Source organism: Protopterus annectens, chromosome 10.part0 (genome assembly GCF_019279795.1).
Source record: "Protopterus annectens isolate FY-2018-M chromosome 10.part0, PAN1.0, whole genome shotgun sequence".
NCBI lineage: Eukaryota > Metazoa > Chordata > Ceratodontiformes > Protopteridae > Protopterus > Protopterus annectens.
In genome coordinates, this window is record NC_056744.1 from 1,015,606,781 (window position 1) to 1,015,628,065 (window position 21,285).

At 41.4% G+C, this 21,285-nt stretch overlaps 2 protein-coding genes across 3 annotated transcripts in view; one reads left to right on the plus strand and one right to left on the minus strand.

The window, feature by feature from the left end:
- Window positions 1-3,753, plus strand: part of LRRC39 (leucine rich repeat containing 39) — a 365,433-nt gene extending 361,680 nt beyond the window's left edge. For both annotated transcript variants that reach the window (XM_044085780.1, XM_044085779.1), the window contains exon 9: window positions 3,682-3,753. In XM_044085780.1, coding sequence (XP_043941715.1) covers window positions 3,682-3,713 — 32 coding nt within the window. In that variant the 3' untranslated portion in view covers window positions 3,714-3,753. The remainder of the gene's footprint in view (window positions 1-3,681) is intronic.
- A 308-nt stretch (window positions 3,754-4,061) lies between these two features.
- The window catches only part of TRMT13 (tRNA methyltransferase 13 homolog), a 780,528-nt gene continuing 763,304 nt past the window's right edge, over window positions 4,062-21,285 (minus strand). Inside the window, exon 11 of the mRNA XM_044085778.1 lies at window positions 4,062-4,243. Coding sequence (XP_043941713.1) covers window positions 4,069-4,243 — 175 coding nt within the window. The 3' untranslated portion in view covers window positions 4,062-4,068. The remainder of the gene's footprint in view (window positions 4,244-21,285) is intronic.

Here is a 21,285-nt window from a genome sequence, read left to right on the forward strand (position 1 = left end):
GCAAGAAATGGCTCTTTCTGGGCCAGTCTATCAACCCATTGCATTTTCTTATGCTCCTCAGTATACTTAAGTCAGAAACTACACCATTACAAGCAGGCAGAAAGGGATATGAGAGAACCAGGGAACAGGCAGAGACACTGAATGCATATATCATCCAAATTTTAACAGAAAACTAAGAGGATAAAGCACAAACATTACTAGGAGGAAAAAGCAGGCAGGAATGGAAAAAATGCTGGACAGCAAATTGCCCATATAAGAGCATGAACATTATATCAGAATACTGAACACTAACAAAGTATGGAAAGTTGCAGAGACTGAAACTATAGGCACTAAAGTGGTGTATCTGCTGTAAATCCAAGGACTGTAATACAATCCTTGTAAAGGTAAAACCCCGATTTTGACAATATGGGTATATACAGACTAATTATGTGGCTGTGCCACTTTGGAGTATTTCTCACTCCTCTGAGATAACAGCAACCATGGAATTAGAATGTAGAGTCAGAGGGGAGTGGGGACACAGTCTACAGTCAGCCCCATGGGGGGGGGCACCCCCTGCAAAAACACTTTAATGGTGCGATACTCAATTCTGAAATTCACTACTCAGGGATGGAACTGGAGTTCATTTTTCAGAGTTTGGGGTTCATATGGTTGGGTGCGACTCTTTTAAAATAGAGCCAATAAAGAGCTATCAGAATTGTATGAAGGACTCTTGGCAAACTTGTACAGTCTCTCTTAGGAGTACAGTGTGATGCAAAGGACTTAAGACTGGTTATGGTGGTACTGTTGCACAGGAATCTGTCATTCCAGGGGAAAGTGAAGTACAGTTTGTAAGACTGCTCAGATTCAAAAATGTCAATGCCTCTGCAAGGCAAATGCTACTAGACTCTGACCAAAATACAGTTAAGAGATACTAAAGAAGTAAATGTAGTACATCTGCAAGATCTCTGCCATAATGTCACAGAAGGGGTGGGAGTAAGACTCAGGCAATTAGGATGGACTAAGAACTAGCCAAAAGGATATAAAGGGAAAAAAAACTTTGTGGTGGAAGGAGTCCTATTGAGAAGAAGCTACTACACTACTTCAGTGCTCAGTTTTTGGAATGGTATTTTTCAGCAAATCTTAAGTAGCATTAAGAACTAAGATCAATCTATTTGCTAATGGTACAGCACTCAGTGGCTGAAGAGGGGCCTGGTAAAGCAAGCACAGGAGCACAGTGAGCAGACAGAGGGTAGCTAGAATCCAGTATAAGGAACTTTTAAAAGACTGCCTCTTGAGGAGTAGGGGCAGAGTCCAGAAGTATGGGAGGGGGTAAATTGCAAAACTGTATCTGGTGAAGACATAGGAAAAAGATACTGAAGTGATCATTTCAGTGAAACTCAACACGCCGCAACAGTGCTCCAAAGTTGTGGGAAAAGCCAAGAGGACTGCAAATTAATTTAGTCAAATGAAGTGGACAGGTTTCTTTCATTCTACTGGGAAACTGCTGAGGCCACATAAAGAATACTCAGTACAGTTCTGCAGGATTTATAGAGAACAGAGAAGATCATATCAAACATGTAAAATATAGAGAAAAGGGTCACAAAGATGAAAATCAAGCCCAGCCGTTAAGAAGGATTGAAGGCACTAGGCAAGAGCACAATGGCAAAAGGAGGAGCCGAGACATATATTACAGCCTTGTTGTGTTATGGATCACATTAAGTGGAGTGAAGAAATAATGAAAACTTAGTGTGAATGAACAATCAGAGCAAGCAACTTGCAGAGGATAGCATTTTTCTGAGGAAAGGGTGGTAAGATATTCCAATCAAATGACAGGAAAATGTGTTCACAAGGATGGTTTTATGGGGGAAATCAGATGGTAGATTACACAAAAGGGAGATACAGTCGCACAAGGGGGTAACCTCAGCAATTTTGTAAGGGACTTGACAGACAAAATCACTCAGCTTAGTTGCATATTCATACATAACAATGCAAAAATGTTCACAGCAGATTCACTAAAAAAAATACCACCATCAATTAAAGAAAGTAATTATTTTCTAAACTGCACATAGTCAAATATAGTGAGCATTAATAATGAACAATGTGGAAAACATGCATATGATTATACCAGTTTTAGAATTCACTGGAACAGTCCATCACTTTTAATCTAATCCTATATTTAGTCAGAAACCCTGCTACTGAAATCACCAAGATCAGTCAATGCTGGCAATAAGGACACTTCTGTTTATCCCCAAGGTTGTGTGATTTTGAAGTTTGTATATTTAGAGATGAGGGGTTGTGGGGGGTTGCAAGGGGGCATATCCCCTGCAAAAATGTTTTTTTTAGTGTCTCTTTTAAATAATGTACATTGCCAACATATTTGCTGTTGTATTGTGCATGGTTTCCCAGTAAAATCTTCTGTTAATACATGCTACATGATGTGCTAGTGACCACCACATTTTATATAGCGTAAACCCTACCTAATACTGAAGCACATTCTTTCAACCAGTACAAGCATTTTTAATCCCCGAAATAAACTTATCTGCTATTTTATCATATAGAATAAGCAGAATTAGGCACTAGAAAATTAACACATGATACATGTTTTGTTCTTATTAATTCTTCAAAGAAAATATCATAAACAACTGACTTCAGTGACAATCCTTCCATCTAAAACTGCTACTGTTTGTTTTCTTAATTGTCATTATTAACATCTCTGTTACTGTTAGCCTTGGTTTTTCTAAACTCAGTAATAATTCTACACTATGCATTTGCCTTTCTTCCACATTTTGAGTGCTACATGAGTAAAGACTGCATTTTTCTTTTTAACTGTTTATTACTTTATTTAGCCAATTTACAAGATGTGTGTTTTGACTGCTACTATGATGTGTGATGTTAAAATATCTCATTTAAAGAAAGGGGTATCATATGATTTTCTGATGCTTTACTATGTAAAATTCTGGTCAGTATTTTTTGGGAGTCTTTTCTCCAAGAGCCTTGACTAAAAATGAGCCAAATCCAGTTGGACATCCCAGATAATAAAACATAAACAACCAAATAAAAGCTATACTCTGCTAAGAGTACTGTATGAATGGCAGTAACTCACAGCTAGGAAGCCAGTCCAAGTGTACTTAATTTAAATACGCCATTTTTACTAAAACCATTCGGGAAGGGAAAAAAAACTAGGGATGCCCCTCACCTGTCAATGTGAACTTCCCCTCTCAAGCAATTAACCTTAAACTACTTTAATCCACACTGCCATTTCAATCTTAAAGTCTTTCAGCTTTTCCTGGTTAGGGGGCACCACAGCAGAACTCCAGTCTGCTAATGATTGGCAATGGATTTTTACGGTGTCAAGTTGCCAGCTTGACGCCCAACCTTCAAAGGCGGCACACCCATTCACCCACACACCTACCAGCATTTCTTTAGCCATTACTCAATCTTGGTAAAGACAAATGCAAGCTGATTGACAGACATCCCCAATCCAAGGCTTGCACTGTAATCATAACCATACAGACTTCTCTGCAATCTGTTCCAACAAAATCTTACAAAAATGACTATAGTCACTTCTGGATTTTAAAGTGCACTAAGCACATCGAATGATCTAATCACTTGAGATTTGTTAAATGTGAAATATTTTGAGTTAATGATATTTTAATATAAATGTTGTCTTAACTTTCTATTATTCTGTATTCTGTTTATCAGAAACCATGAGTTCCAGTAACACAACATTGTAAGTCACTGGTGGAAAAGAAGAAAGAAAGAATCGCAAGTTTTAAGTATGGCCATCTCAGCAAGAGGTCTATGACATCTCAGCAAGAGGTCTATGACACAGCTATACACTGCAAGCAGCCTGAATGCAAGATGTTCTTTTTGGACACAGTTTTCACCATTGCAAGACCTCCTTTGTTGCAATGCTTTGGCTTGCTCTGCAAAACAAAAGGAGACAGAAGTATAGTGCTTGCATTAAAAGAACTTCATATGATGGATGTTTGACAATGCTGCAAAAATGTAACACAGTCTTCTCAAAATCAAGGAGGTTGTATCTGAAATAATGATTTTCTTGGTTCACAAACAATATGATATTTTCTCTCATGCATCCTTAGGCACAGCTGTCAACAGTACATTCTCCAGAGAGATACTTGGCTTTGTGTAATACTGCAGTGCAGCACTGTATCCTTTCTGCTTTATGTACTCAGTTCGACCATAGTCTATCAGTAATTTACAGAGGTGACCAATGTTCTCACGTTCTTCCACTGTAAGACACCTGTAGTTTAAATAAAAAGAGATATGTTTAGTATGAGATGTACATATACCGAAGCACTAAGAAGAGACTGATAAATCCTACTAAGGTCCCATCCAGCTGTGCCTCATAACACAGGACCAACTTCTGAATCCTAGAATATAATCAAACAGAATCACTGCTCTAACTTTACTACTTTTTTCACTGTGGATTATTATATAAAATATGACAGCTGATTTATTTTACTGTGTGCTTTTTGTGCTATAAATGACTTTGCACTGTGAAAAAAACTGCATGTTCATGCTTTACCATAGAGATCTCCTGGAATATGCCTAGGCTGCCTTTAACTAGGCAGCACTAGCTCCCTACCTACATAGTAAAACATGTGCACATCAAATGGACTTTCAGCAAAAATAATGTGTTCACAGTCTGCTAAGTTTAAAAACTTTAATCTCCACCTCAAAAGGGCAAAATTCTCCAGACCCCCCACACAGGGGACTGTGCCACCAGCTTCTCTGGGGCGGCACTGACATTATTCAATGTATTATCTTATGTGATCCATTAACAGAAATCACAAGCCATCCAGAACGGCTTTGCATAACTGTCTGGACCTAGGCAGCAGGAAATGGCATTGTATTACCAGTCAAACTTCACTTGATCTGCCCTGTGTACTGGTTAATATTCTACACTTCCACCTTCTAAGTACAAAAGTGCTATTTAAGAGCTGCTAATTAACCTTATTGGGATGATCCCAGACCCGAACTGTTAGCATGTCTCCTCCCAAAAGCAGTCAACAGCAGCAGCAGGTAGCTCTGTTTCCACATTGAGAGAGAAGCAACTTTCCAGCTACTGTGTCTTCCCCAAAGTGGACAGAGATAACATTGCTTGCTAGGTTACCAGTGATAAAAACATTACTGTGGCACTCTCTGGCCTGGCTACTAGCTGTATGCCTTTACTGTACTTATTTACTATTTATTTACTTGTCATTTGTTAACCGGGTTAGTCCAGCTGAGCCAAAGGCCCATTTTCAGTGGCTCCAGAAAAAAATAAGAAATTAACATGCATACATACAAAAAGAAAAAGAGAATTACATAGTTATATCAAACATGGAAAAAGCAAGAAATATTACCTAGTTATATCTTTGCACATATTTACAGTAACAAAAGTTACATGAAAAGTACATACAAAAATAAAATGCTGAGTGAACAGCAGATCAGACTTGGGTTCACCCTAGTATGTCATAATATTACAAAAAAAAAAACAGAACTAGATTAGTAATAAATACAAGATATTGTTGCTGTTAACACAGAGTATAGGTAGTAAAAAAAACAAAAGAATTAAAGTAATGAGAGGGATAGAGAAGTGTGTACATGCGTGCATGTGTGTGTGTGTGTGTGTGTGTGTGTGTGGTGGTGGGGAGTTAAGTAGTACTTGCCACATAATTATCACCTGTATACACGGTGTAGCAAAACACACTGTGTAGATTAATAAAACCTTACCTTTAAGTAAGAACACTATCTAAAAGCAATAGTTAAAGGTTTTGTTAAACTTGAAGTTTCTATATAGCATGTATTACATGATCAACATATCAAAACATAATATCCGCAAAAGACAAAAAAAGCACATGCTTCTATAGTCTAAGAATTTACTTAAAACACTCTGAAACATGTTATCGACATCTGCAAGTTCTTCTTCTTTTGACTTTCCCCGTTTAGTGGTCGCCACAGCAGAACTCCGGTCCTCTAATGATTGGCAGTAGATTTTTACGGTGCCGAGATGCCAGCTCGACACCCAACCTTCAACAAAGGCATGCCCATTCGCGCATGTCTTTTGAACGCCACTCGACCGTGGGGAAGACATGTAGACTCCACACAGAAGGCGCTCCAGCCGAGAATCGAACGGGAGAACCACTGACTTCTGCAAGTAATGGAGTTAAAACTGTGTATATCAGTTTTGTTTGCTCTATAGCATGGTGTTAAGATTATTATTATAGTGCTAAAGTTGGAAGTCATAAAACACGTTTTGACAGTCACACTTGTACACAACAGTAGCGGTCCATACTAAGACTTTTCATGTTGATCACATGTGAAGAGAATCTCAAACACATGCTTCTGTGCACAACTGCAATATGGGTATTATAGGTGCTGAGATTATATAAATAATTCAGACTACAGGTTAGTGTACTTTAGAAAAAAATGCTTTTGTAATGAACAGGTTGCACCAGGGTTTACACAATAATGTAAAAAGGTTTCTCCATCTAAGTGTACAGAGAAATAAGATTCTCTAAAACATGTATAGGCCTTTAGCTTTAAAGAGCCACTACGGGAAAAAATTGGAGGAAAAAAAAAAATATATATATATATATAGATATATATTATTTTTTTTGTTACAATGAATGTCTACTGAATCCAGATCTGCCAACACTACAATAACTACTATTTTCCATAACCTTGAATACCATTATGGGAAAAGACATGCCGATACAATCTTGTTTCCTCAGAAAGCTATTCCTTGTCCATAATGCACTGTGAGGGTGCAGCTGATGAAATTACACTGTCTTATTTTATGTTGTCAGATTACAGTCCCATTGACACAGAATGAAAAATCCTCAGTAAAAATCAGTGATTTTTTGCTTGCGAGACTCATGTTTCTCACACATATTTTACACCATTTATGAAAGGTTCCTGAAAAAGGAAGAATAACTAACTAAGATGGCTTATTCTTTTAAAAAGCGTTATTTTGCAAGTTTCATTTCCATTCTTCTTTCTCTGAGTTAGCCAAAGGGTTTTATTTCTTAGTATGCAAAACTCAGCTAATTAGTAAAGTTGCACTTGGTGGTTATAAGGGTTATTCTTCAGACCATAAAAGGTTTAACATGTTATGGCCCCATGAAAGGGAAAGACTGCAGCTTTTTACAACAGCACAAAATTACAGAGTTGTAAAAAACTACTTTCTGATGTGATGGGCATTGTGATGCAATAGCTAGCTAGATACTGAGATTTATTTTTGCCACATCATGATGTGCATGTACTAGGAAAGCATACTAGGACAGAAATGCCAGAGTGAGAAAATTGCCATGTCTTTTCTTCTAAAATAAATGAAAGTAAGGGGATCAATCTCTAGGGGATGCAAATACATTATGAAGAAAGGAAATGCTACATTTAGGGTTTAGATGTCCCTTTATATATTCCCAAACAAACATGGCTTTATCATCAACCACAGCACTGGAACTAAGTCACCAGACAGGTTCATAGGTGATACTAGGCTAACAACCACCATTTATTTGTTTATTTAACATTTGTTTATCAGGAAAGTTCGACTTGGAATGAAAACAATTTACAGTGGAAGCCTGGGGAGAAATGCTCCAGCCGCATGTCTTTGTAAAGTGGGAGGAATCCGCAGCACCCGGAGGAAACCCACATGAACGTAGGGAGGACATGCAGACTCCGCACAGAAAGCTCTCCAGACGAGAATCAACCAGAGAACCTCTTGCTGTGAGGTGATAATGTAACCACTGCACCATCCATTAAATCTACTATGGCCCTTATAAGCCTAGCCGTGCAACCCAAATGTAACCCACAAATTTGATTTATGTTGTGGTGCTTTGCTGACTGCGTCTGTCCATCATTGACACAGGTGCCAGACTAGGGGTGAATTTCCTATTACCCACCCATTAGTCCAAGTTCATGAGGCTGGGAAGCCTGTTCGAGACAATAGAAATTCTTTGATAAACATATCTGTATGTCAGACATAACCAATGTTATACCGACGTAACTTTCTTGGGTGGCGTAAGCCAGGGAACCTTGTTGGCTAGGCTTACGTAGGCCCTTGGGTCGATACCTAGTACCTACCTATGAACCTAAACATGTCCTATCTATATCAGAAGTAGAACATAGACTTTTAATCTAGTAGTTCTGATATCGTTTTTGTGCAGATGTGCAAAAATTTCATCAAAACAGGGTTCAGAGATGTCTTTCATGCCAGGCAAAGGTCACCTCTCAGAACTCTGTATGATACCAATTAAATGAAAGGGGTTTGAGGCGATCAGCATGGGACATTGTGTTTACTTCCTGTATTTTTTTTTTTTTTTTTTGGTAAGGAACCTTTGTGGGCATTCCAGTTGCTGCAAGTGCCTAGATCAGATAAATATCAAAGGGTGCATTATACCATATGATGCTTCGGATGAGGGCAGAGTACAGTGATATGACGACCTCTCTGGATCTAGATGCCCTGTCCTTGCTTATAAGTTGATCAACATTGAAGGGTTTTCTTACTACCTTGGGCACATGTTCATCGAAGGTTAGGTTACTATCTACAAGAGTTCCCAAATCATGGACTAATGAATCAGTTTTTAGGGGTGTTTTACTGAGGAAGTAGTTACCCAGAACGGCTGACTTCCAAAAAGGCACTATAATGCATTTCTTGCTATTGAGTTTTAACCCATGGCTTTGGCTCCAAGTGTCTAAGTTGGATCTTCCTGAAGGATGTTGTCATCTTGGGGGTATTCAATGACTGCTCTCAGTTTGCAATCAACTGCGAATTTGATTAGACAGAAGCCATTGACATCTGAGTAGTAGATGCCAAGGAGAGACCTAGCACAAAGTCCTGGGGGACTCCACTGGTGATCAGCATCTTTGTGGAGGTAGCCTCAATAATTCTAACCTCCTGGGTCTCATCAGTAAGCCAGCTAGCTATCCACTGTGTTATAAAGCAGTGTATACCTACTTCCATAAGTTTGTTCACAATGCCAGAGTAAGGTATTGTATCAAATGCATTAGCCAGATCTAGGAAGACAGTATACATTGCTTTCCCATCAGCCACTACTGTAGTGACTTTTTCAAAGAAGTTCACCAGATTCAGTAAGCAGGGTTTGCACAAGAAGGGCTATGCTCAAACTTATGCTGATAACAGACAGCTCGTAAAAATGCAATGCATCAGTGTTTATTGCAACAAAGGTAACATTAATTTCCCTGCATTATCATATATGGAAAATAATATGCTCAGACCAGCACCAGGTATGTATTAGGAGATATGATACTGAACAGAAAATTCACTTATCAGGTTTAATAGCACAATATACTGAAAATTCCTGCTGACCAGGCAGGTATGACCCTAGCTCTGAGTAACATCCTACCATCACCCAGAATGATACCACGGTACAAGCAGAAACTGACTGACTTTAGCAACTAAGTTTCTGGTGTCATTCTAAGGGGATCCAGTATCTGTTTGCCGATGACATGATTGATATACCTCGATGCTTCGCCAGAGATGGACTGCACCTGTCACCTCTGGGATTCCGGATACTAGCCAAGGCTCTTGCCACCCCTATAGTGCCTTTTTAGCCAATGTCCCGAAGACAAAATTACCCCCATAACAGCTACAAGCAAACGAAATCTGAGGGTTGTACTACTCAATGCTAGAAGTCTAAATCTCAAAATGCACTCGCTGGCAGCACTCCTTACAATGGAGAACATCGACATCTGTGCAGTGACCGAGACCTGGTTCAAGGCTCCGGAGAGCACCCCAGCACTACCAGGCTATAATTCATACCACACCTTTTGGCCCCTAAACCTGGACCGAAGCACTAAAGACAGTGGTGTCTCCATATTCATAAAGGATATGCACACCTCCAAACTAGTAGACTAGTCAGGGTAGAAACATCCTTGACCTGGTCATTACTAATATGGGCATTGCTCTACACCAGAAATCAACTCCTCCCTGGTCAGATATGACCACAAGCTAATCACCATGGATATCCACATCCCACCCACACCCCCACTAAAGGAAACCACCGTAAAACACTTCTCCAAAGCCAATTTTGGGCTTCTAAAAACACAGGTGGCTAAGTTCACGATGCCCACGCAAATGGAAAATAGGTGCATGACTGCTGAATCATACACCAATGCACTGTATAAGCACATACACAAGTGCATGGAATGGGACATACCAAACAGAACCAAGACGCTCTCCTCCAAAAAAAAAAAAAAAAAAGGAAGCCAGTCTGGTGGTCCCCTACCATAAACAAACTCTACAACAGAAGGAAAAAACTGTTGAAGAAAAGAGTGAAGTTCCAAGACTGGAAAAACTCCCTTGTTAGCCTCAGCAAACAACTGAGATCCCTCATCAAATCATCTAAAGCCTGTTACGAAAACAAAATTGCTGCAGATTATTAAGACAACCACAAGGCATTCTATAGCTATGTCAGGAATCTACATGGCAATACTCAGATCTGCTCTAAGTTACAGCATAATGGCAAGACATATACAGAACCAACTGATATTGCCAAAAATATTGGCATACAGCTTCATTGTGAACTTTACCCCCCCTTTCACCCCCTAAAGGGCCCATCACAATACCTGTGGAATGCCAAGTCCCTGTCATCATGGCTACACAGGTAAAAACTGCACTGTCCAAAGCAAAGAATACAGCTTCCATGGGACCTGATGATATCCCTGGCTGTGTTCTACATGAACTACAAAGTGAACTGGTACCACCTGAGTATCCTGTTCAATCACAGCCTCATTTCTGGCTTTGTTCCAACCGAATGGTACACTGCTATGGTCAATCCTACTCCACAAAGGGGGGTGGCTACAGGCCCCATTAGCCTGACAAGTCTGATATGTAAGGCTGTGGAGAGCATCATCATGGACCTTATTAATAAGGACTATAGGGAATCTCCAAACTCTAGACCGCACACAGTTTGGGTTTGAGAAAGGTAGATCATGTCTGCTCAACCTGATAGACTTCAAGTCTGTCACCAGAGCGGTGGATGAGGGCAAGGTAGTTCCCACAGCCTACCTAGATCTTGCCAAGGCCTTCGACACCACCCCTCACTCAGGAATCATAGATAGACTCACTAAACTAGGCATAAGCCCTTATATCAGAAGATGGGTTGTCAACTGGCTCACTGACAAAACCCACACAGTGAAAGTAGCAGACTCCAAATCTGACTACCGACCAGTTACAAGTGGTGTTACACAGGGATCAGTCCTAGATTCTCTCCTGTTTGGTATCTACTTCTCTGAAGTTCAAGCCAACACAAAGGGACTCTGGATGACCAAGTTCACAGATGACTGCAAACTGGGAGCCATTATTAATTCCCCAACTGATGTAGACATTCTACAAAAAGGCCTCACTGAGACCAATGACTGGTGCCAAAACCATGGCCTTAAACTCAAACATTTCCTTTGGGAACAAATTCGGTGCCCATGAACTACCACATAAGTGGTAGTCCACTAAACACTGAAGGTGTGATAAGAGATCTGGGGACACAGGTTGACAGCAACCTCTCCTTTGATAACTACATTGCCACTGTAGTTCAGAAAGGCCTTCTATGTAGCACATCTCATAAAAAAACGTTTCTCATCCAGGAAGAAAGCGGTCATAATACCTCTCTACTCGTCCCTCATTAGCCCTGTTATAGAATACAATGCCCTATTTGGTATGTACCTCACCAGACACCTACAACAACTGGAAAGACCACAAAAATACCTAACTAAGAGGATCTTAGTTCTTAGACACATACCCTATATGGACAGACTCAAAAAACTCCAGCTATACTCTATTTCATATCGCCTGCTTAGAGGCGATCTCTGTTTGACCTACAAAGCCATGTCTGACCCAGAGCTGTTAGATATGCTACACCTAAAGAAATCCCAATCCCTTTGTGCCACATGCTCCAGGGACCTAAACCTCATTACCACAATAATCAGAACATGTTGGAGGGACAGGTTCCTAACCCAGAGACTTCTCATACTCTGGAACAAACTTCCCCATTCATGTCAAGCAGACCACTTCACTGGCCCTCTAAGAGAAATCCTGACGATTGGATGGGCAATAGGAAGTTCACCCTGGGGATCACATCAGTGACCTTGCTTGACAGGGGCACTGGGAACTAACTTCGAGTGGCAGTTCACCCCGGGGATCACTTCAGTGGCCTTACTTGACAGAGGCACTGGGAACTAACTTCAGGTGGCATGATGCCAGGGAATCTTCTTGGGCTAGGCGTATATAGGCTCCAGAGCCATTAGCCTAGCACACACATATGAACCAGCACTTAAACCACAGTACATTTCACAATTAGTGGGTAAATCTGGCTTCACAAAAAGTCAGGTGTATAGTACTATCTAGTGGCTTGCCTGTCCATTGTACTTAAGTACTATCTCATGTGCGACACTCTCTATACTGATGTGCTTCAGCACAGATGCTGTTCATCTTCTGTGCATGTATATGTAGACCTTGTTGACGCACATGCAATTTTGCAATGAAATGCAAAACCATGCCTTTAGAATGGGTTCTGCGTTCACTTCTATAGATCTTTAATACATTGACTTTACATTTTTTCAACAAAGATAATGAATACAAGGGGCTTGGGGATACATTATTTGTCCTGAGATGCACGAGTTATAATTTTTATAAGTTTTTATTCTAGACTTTTATGTTGGTATCTCAGTGGCAGCAAGTTTAAGCCCATTGCTGAACAGACCATTTTGCTACAGAAATTATGTTTTGCCAGCAATAAAAAAAAGTCTGATTAGCCATTCAGAATGCTGCATTCAAGGTCTATTTCTAACCAGTGGTACAATCCCCAACCTCTCACTCTTAAGTAAAGCCATGTTTTTTTTTTTTTGGTGGTGACACTTTTCCCCCACTTCCTGCCAGCTATCAGATCCTCTCTCCCAGTAAATAGACCCATTCATTCTCATGCAAAAGTTAACTGAGTTAGATCATCCAGGCAGCCATCATGGGTAGTTTAAGCATTTCTCAGTTTTCTCCCATGTACGTAATGTGTATGCACCTGGCAAGGGAAGAGCATGCAATAGGTTGTCCATGAAGGGCATCACTACAATTCTGCAAAAAGCACTGCCTCTAAGCAGTCCTGCTCTTCCCCCCACAGAACTAGCAGTACTGTCTCTGGTCTCCACTAGAGAAATCACATTACCTAGTGTGCATGCAAACTCTCTATTCCCCCCTGAAAAGATAAGTAGGCCATGTTCCTTCTCTTTTCACCCTTCCCTGCTTGGATTTTACAATGTCAGAGCAAGTAATCAAAAGCCATTCACCTAGGTTGCAGCCTTCTCTGCACCATGGAGGCAAGCATAAATCCCTTCTGTCTACTGTTACAGTAAATATATATATATATATATATATATATATATATATATATATATATATATATATATATGCATGTAATTACTCTTTCTCCAAGGATATCTTCCTCATTACTTTATACATTTAGACTGAATCAGCAGTAGTCTCACAAATCACTGTGATACAGGTACATTCAAATATACCAACTTGGATAAGTCCCCCAGTCCAGCAAGGCACAAACTAACACTTGCTAGAAAATTCAGCCAGACATCGATGTTTAGTGAAGGAAACCATGGACAATAAAGCCAAGTCTAGATGTCACCAAAATAATCAAATCTGAGATGCACACTACAAAACTCATCTCTCATCCTAAGAGATGTCCAAGGACAACTTATCCGATGATATGGAGGTGGAACCTTTATCTGTATCTCCAGAGATCCAGGGCTGATTACTTGGAAATGGAAGGATGGCCAAAGGAATGCATAATCTGGTAGAGACTGGGAAATATTATGAAGGACAAAGGGAAAATGAGAGTCAGAGAACAGGTGTGGTCTCTAGAGGAAAAGTACAGTTGTATACCTACCATAAATGTAGATGTTCGAGTGTATTAACTGTTGCAGTCATTACTCTTGGGTTATCCTGCTGGCAGGCTACCCCCAGTCGGCCAGATTCCAAAGTCTAGGTCCGGCGTCGGTTGCTGTCGCCTCTTCCCTGACATCAGTGCGCCAGGGGTATAAAAGAAGCAGCCGACACCATTTTCTTCAGTTTTTCTTGCCCCAGATGTCAGGTGCCCCTAAATTGGAAGGCTGAAAGAATATGCCAATTAAAATACATGCACAAAAATAACATGTCCTTCATCTACAAGCAAATACACCCAAAAGGTTGTATAGGATAGAGAAGTGTAGATAAGCCCCAGCAAAGGAAAAGGGGATGGTGGGTGGGTAACCTGGACTGCAACAGTGAATACACTCAAACATCTACATTTATGGTAGGGACACAACTGTACTATGTTAACTGCTGTGGTGGTGGTGCTGCGGTAGCGTTGTCGCCTCACAGTTAGACGTTGCCCGTTCGATTCTCAGTTAGAGCGTCTTCTGTGTGGCGACATGCGTGAATGGGCGTTCCTTCGTTGAAGGTTGTGCATTAGGCCCGGCAAGCCAGCACGTAAAAATCTACTGCCAATCATTAGCGGACCGGAGTTCCGCTGTGGCAACCCCTAACCGGGAAAAGCCGAAAGACACAACATCAACAACACAACTGTACTATGTTCATCGTGTTTCACTGTTGCAGTCATTACGCTTGGGTTGAATCCCAAGGCTGAGGTAGGGTGGCTGGTCTAAATAGGATTTGGAGAGGCTATGAGGCCCTGCAGAAATGCAGTGGAAAAGTCTGCTCTGGACTTAGAATAGAGAGGTAAATGGTAGTGCTTTGTGAAGGTGTGCACTGAACTCCAAGTTGCAGCCTCTAAGATATCTTTGGTTGGTGCTCCTCTATGGAAGGCTGCTGAAGTGGCTACTGCTCTGGTTGAATGAGGCCCAATGTCCTTAGGCACTGGTTTGCCATGTTGAAAATAGCAGAAACGGATGCAATGGCCTATCCATTTAGAAATAGTCTGTTTTGAGATTGCCTTTCCCTGTGAACCTGCAGCATATGACACTAAAAGTTGCTCAGTCTTTCTGAAAGCTTTAGTTCTGTCCAAGTAGAATCTTAGCTGCCTGTGTATGTCCAAAGAATGCAGAATTTTCTCACCCTTGTTCTGTGGGTTAGGATAAACGGTTGGCAAGTGAATGGTTTGGTTGAGGGCCACACTGGACACCACCTTAGGCATAAATGTAGGGATCGTCCTCAGGGAAACCCTGTCTGGATGGAAAATGATGAAAGGTTCCATGGCCATGAGTGCTTGTAGCTCTGAGACTCGTCTTGCAGAGGTTATTGATAGCAGCAGAGCTGTTTTTCAGGATAAGAATTTTATATCTGCTGTTGATGCTGGCTCGAAAGGAGGCAGTGTGAGTTTTTCCAAAACATAATTGAGGTCCCAGGCCGGAATTGGTGCTCTCCTTGGAGGCCTAATGTTTTTGGCCCCTCTGAGGTACTGCCTTAGTAAAGGATGGGAAAAGATAGGTGGTTCCGTATTGTAATGGGCTGAAATGGCAGAGGCATGAATCTTAATAGATGAGAAAGAAAGGCCTTTGTTTAGCATCTCAGTTAGGTATTGTAAAATCTGAGTGATATTTGGTACACACGTGCCTATGCCTTGTTCCTGGTTCCAAGCAGAGAATCTCTTCCATTTTTCGGCATAAGATTTTCTGGTACTGGGGCTTCTGGCCTCCAAGATAACGGCCATAACAGATTTTGTAAGTGGAGTGCTCTGAGTGGCTACATTATCCACCATGCTGCCAGACTTAAGGTCCTGAGTTGGCTGTGCAGGATCTGACTGTTTTGTTGGGTCAGCAATTGAGAAGTTTGAGGCAATATCCATGCTGGACCTTGAGACAAGCTCTTCAGGATTGAGTACCAGTGTTGGCATGGCCAGTCTGGTGCAATCAGTATCATGTTTGGGTTTTCTTGTCTGACCTTTAGGAGTACCCTGGGAAGGAGAGGCAGTGGGGGAAAAGCATATACTGTTAGATTTTTCCAGCTGAAGGATAGGGCGTCCACTTTCCATGCTTGCTTGTGATAAATCCTTGTGCAAAATCTCTGCAATTGGCAGTTGTGAGGGGAGGCAAATAGATCTATGTCTGGGCATCCCCATCTCCTTATTATCATGCTGAAGACTTGTGGATCCAATTTCCATTTGTGGGGATCCATGAGGTTTCTGCTTAGTTCGTCTGCCAGAGTATTTGTTTTTCCTGGCAGGAATTGTGCTTGCAGGTGAACTTGAGATGCCAATGCTGTGTCCAATAAGGTCACTGCTTGTCTGCAGAGGGGGTAGGAATGTGTATCTCCCTGCTTGTTTATGTACCACATAACCATAGTGTTGTCTGTCTATCAGTAATTGTCTTGGATGAAGCAGGTCCTTGAAAGCTGTCAGGACATTTTGTAACAGCTAGCATCTCTTTTTGATTGATGTGAAGATGCATCTGGTTTGCAGGCCATGTGCCCTGAATACATTTTCCTGCTATATGGGCTCCCCAGGCATAATCTGATGCATCCGTTGTCAGTGTCTGTCTGGCTGTGGGTAAACTAAATGGCAGACCCCTGCTGTGGTGACAGGCTTCTGCCCACCATCGAAACTCCTGTTGCAGGCATGGGATGAGTGCAATTACTGTCTCCAGGCTGTGGCAATGCTGAGTCCAAACACTTTTTAGATACCATTGTAGTTTCCTCATATGCAGTCTGGCATATGGAATTAGTAGAATGCAGGATGCCATGAAACCCAAGGCCTGCAGGATTTTCCTTGCAGATAAGTGGGGTTTTGTTGCCAAATTCTTGAAGTAAGTAGCCAGTTGCTTTTGTTTGTCTGGCGTGACATAAGCCATCTGGGCAGCTGTATTTAGGCTTGCACCCAGGAATATCATCTCTTTGAGAGAGCACTAGTTTTGATTTTGTGTACCCTAGGCCAATTAGTAATCTTTTTACAAACGCCAGATGCTTTAGAAGAATGTCTTTGTTCTCTGCTTGAATAAGGCAGTTGTCCAAGTAGGGATATATTTGAATTCCTTTTTGTTTGCAAAATGCAATTACTGGTGCCAGGCATTTTGTGAAGACCCTGGGCGCAGTAGATAAGCCAAAGGGCAGTGCAGAGAATTGGTAATGCATTGAGCCAGCTATGAATCTAAGGTATCTTCTGCAAGACTGTCTGACTGGGACATGCAGGTATGCCTCTTTTAGGTCCAAAGTTACGAGCCAAGCCTTCTTGCCCAGCATGGGCAGTAGCTGCTGTGGAGTCAACATCTTGAATTTTGGAACTTCCAGAAATGTATTTAGTATAGACAGGTCCAGTATTGGTCTCCACGTTTTGTCCTTTCTGGGTACTAGGAGAAGTCTGGAGTAAAATCCTTGCCCCTGCTCTTGTTGCGGTACTTGCTGAATGGCCCTCATGTCCATGAGGGCTGTAATTTGTTTTTGTGCCTCTGCCTATTGATTGAGTGGCAGGTCTGGCATACCTTTTGACCTTGGTAGAGTGTGGAAATGGAACCTGTAGCCTTGGGACACTATGTTCAGGACCCATTTGTCTTGGGTAAACCTTTGCCAATTTGAAGAAAAAAGTGCTAGTTTTCCCCCTAAGGGGGCTGCCAAAAGAAAAGTGCTTCGATCTAGTAGAGGAAAGTCATTATGACTGTTTCCTGTAAGGTTGTGATTTGTCTTCTCCGCTTTTGGAGGTAGGAGCACCTAATTGTTTAGGCCTGTATGAGCCTTGGGGCTGACCTCTGCCTCTGGGATGCCTGTATCTGCCTCTTTGTGGTCTGTCTGACACTGGAAAGGACCAATTTTTAGACAGTCAGTTTCTGCTAAATCTGGGTGGCTGTACCTGTAAGAAATCCTTGACTGTCTGCATGGATTTTGCTTTATCCTCCATTTTTTCAATACTACTTCTGCTTTAGTACCAAACAATGTATCATGCTATAATGGTGCATCTAATAATTTTGCTTCAACATGATCAGACAGATTTTGTTCCTTTAACCAAGCATGCCTTCTAATAACAGTACCTGTAACAGCGGCCCTGCAGGAGGCCTCCAGTGAATCATAACCACATTGCAAAGTATGCTTTCCCACTTGTTCAGCTGCATGCAATAAATCCTGCAATTCCTTGTTTTCTGAACATTCAGTATTTGTCAACATTTTCTGTTTAAGCAGTGACATTAAATATTGCTGATTCTTAAGCATATGAAACTGACAATTTAAGGCCCTTACAGCCAGGGTAGCAGAAGTGTAGACTTTTTTCCCCATCTATCTAAAGCCATGGAATCCCTATCAGCGAGGACATGTTTTTTTTGCAGTGGAAGCTTTAACCCCCTTGGGACCTTGTGATATAGTTTCTGGGTCAACAGCGGGGTTTTTATACAGGAATTTATGAGACTCTGGGACCTTGTTGTATCTGTCTGGCTTAGCAGGTGCAGGGGGTAGAGAGTCTGGGGACAGGTCGGACTCTAAGAATACATCGTCCACAATGTCTAGTACAGGTGGAATAGCAAGGGGTCTGTGCTGAGGAAGTAGCAGAAAGTCTCTGAGCCTTTTCTTAGATTCAGAATAATCTTGGCTCTCCCAGTGGAAATGTTCCCTCATGATATGTTGGGTTTCCCCAAAAGAATAACCCTCAGGAGGAGAGGCTGAAGGAATGGATTCCTCAGCATCAGAATCCTCATAGGGAAGCATGGAGTAATCTTTTTCAGAAGAGAAATCAGAGGAAACAGAAACCTGATCAGAAGAATCATACTCTGTCTCTTGCCTAGGCCTCTTATCAGGAGGGGGATGGATACCCCTGATCAAAGTAATTAGGTCTTCGGCCATTTTGAGCATCTGTTTTTTAGGTATGGTAGTCTGAGTAGGAGAATGCTGTACTTGTTTCTTTGCCTTTAATGCTGCTTTAGTCTTTGATGCTGTGGATGGCTTAATATATAATTGTGTAGGTCTGAAGACACCCTCAGAAGCCGATGCCTGCTCAGTGGCTCCGGACCCATCTGAGGGAATGATTTCCGAGTGTCCAATACCTTGAGTATCCAGAGGCCCAGTTGGCTCCATGTGGGAGTCGGATGCGGCCTGTGGCTCTGAGGTAGTGGGCGCCAGGGGCTGCGGAAGTGTCTCACTGAGAACCGGCGACTGGCCTAGATGAGGCTTCATCATTGGTTTTGGACCTCGGATGCCTATCCTTTTCCTTGTCCTTGCATTTTTTATAAACTGCAGTTGTCGGTTGATCCAACGGCATTATATAGTTAAATCTTTGGCCAAAGTAATGAAAAGCAAAATCAAACCGATGCTTGATAAATCTAGCACAAAACCGACAACTAGCAATGTTGTGATCAGGGCCTAGGCAAGGAATACAGTAAGAATGAAAATCCTTATGAGGTATTTGCTTCCCACAAGAAATACAATTGTTAACTTTTTTCTGACATTGGTGTGGAGCAAGAAAAAAGTTTCCCCAATGGGGTACTTAGCTTTAATGAAGACTTTGGATCTGAAATTCTGATTTGAAAATCTCAGGTGTCGGCCGACCAGCACTTGTGAACTGCTTTTGCTTCGGGCACCACGCTGCAAGAAAGACTGAAGAAAATGGGGTCGGCTGCTTCTTTTATACACCTGGTGCACTGATGTCAGGGAAGAGGTGACAGCAACTGACGCCGGACCTAGACTTTGGAATCTGGCCGACTGCGGGTAGCCTGCCAGCAGGATAACCCAAGAGTAATGACTGCAACAGTGAAACACGATGAACATCAGAGACCAAGCTGCTAAAGAATCCCACACTGTATGCTTCTCTGGGGTGATATTGGGACTCAGTACACAGGAACTGGGACTCAGTACACACGAACTGTAGCAATTAAAGAAAAACAGTACCCCCCCCCCTCCAAACTACATAAAAGCTGGCAAAGGCCTGCCTCTAAGGTCTCTCCTTCAAGAAAGTAAAGGAAAGGTGACATTGAGAAACAGTGAAAGGAAGGCTGACAACCAAATGGTCAGCAAGCTGATGCAGGGTGAGACAAAATTGACATTACAGAAAAACATACAAGAAAGGGACAAAGACTTCTCAGAAAATTCTTAGTATACTGTAATGAAAGATAATGTAACATTCCAGCATTTATTTTGGACAGATCCACACCTTAGAGAGTAACAATGTACTTTTTACAACCTCTCATGAAATTTACAAAGCATCAGAGCACCTCTCAGTATCTGAAGCAAGAAATCATTCCATTCACATATGATTTTCTTACAGTAATACTCGGTTGATGCTGCTCTGTTCACCTTCCACTCCGGCAGAACATTTACTGTAGAAGTAGCAGCATCTGAGACTTCCAAGATGGCTGCATACCAATCGACAATTTAATTTTAGCTCTTCATGTGTGAGAAAAGTAAGTGAGAGATGAGGGCCAATACCTCTGCTAGTTTTACAAAATTCAGTTACTGGCAAGTAAGTAGACTACCTGGATGACACCAAAGAAGAAACTTAAACAGCCTGAAAGAAAATCAACTAGAAAAGGTGAAGAGAAAACACCAATTTGGAAGAATCCTGCAGTTGTTCAACAAAGAGCAGTTCAAGCTCCAGCTCTGGTGTAAGACATGGCTTCCAGTACCCAACAGGAAAAAGTAAATCAAATGTGCTCAGAGCTGATTAAACAAAAAAAAAAAAAAACACTGAAGTACATCAACTCAAAATAACAGAAAGCTGGAAAAATGGAAGAAGCTTTAAACAGCTATTCAGATGAATTGATAAAGTTGCAAAAATCAGAGGTTGAAATGAAAGAAAAGCTGAGTATGAGACTACTCAAAAAGAGATGCTTCAAAAATAGTAGAGTTAAAGTACAGCGCATGCAGAATAAAAACTGTTGTACCATAGAAACTGGAAGGAACACACTGTATTAATTTTATGAAACCACAAATAAGTAATTGGACTGGTAGCAGGATTTGTTAACTGAATGTGCACATTGTAAGCTCCAAACCTGGCCATGAAGCATTAGACGAGACCCATATTAGTAAAGATGCAATCATATCAGCAGAAAGAGAAGAACCTGACAAAATTTGTGGCAGAAGGGCAAAGTGTTAAAAATTGGAGACAGTAAAGTTGTTCAAGAAAATGATTATTCACCATAAACCAGGCAGAAGGGAAGCACATTTATCCCAGCAATCAGGGGATGTCGAGAGGCAGGTGTGACACTCAAGCTGCTATATCCAGCTGTCTTCAGAATATTTTTTTTTCCCTGAAGGACCAAAGTCATTTTTTTGATGTAGACCAGGCTAAGGAGGAAATACAAACATTTTTCCAACACAAAGTGAGCCACCAAACAGAAGGGAACGCACTGTTTCTCATTATTCTGACAATAAAG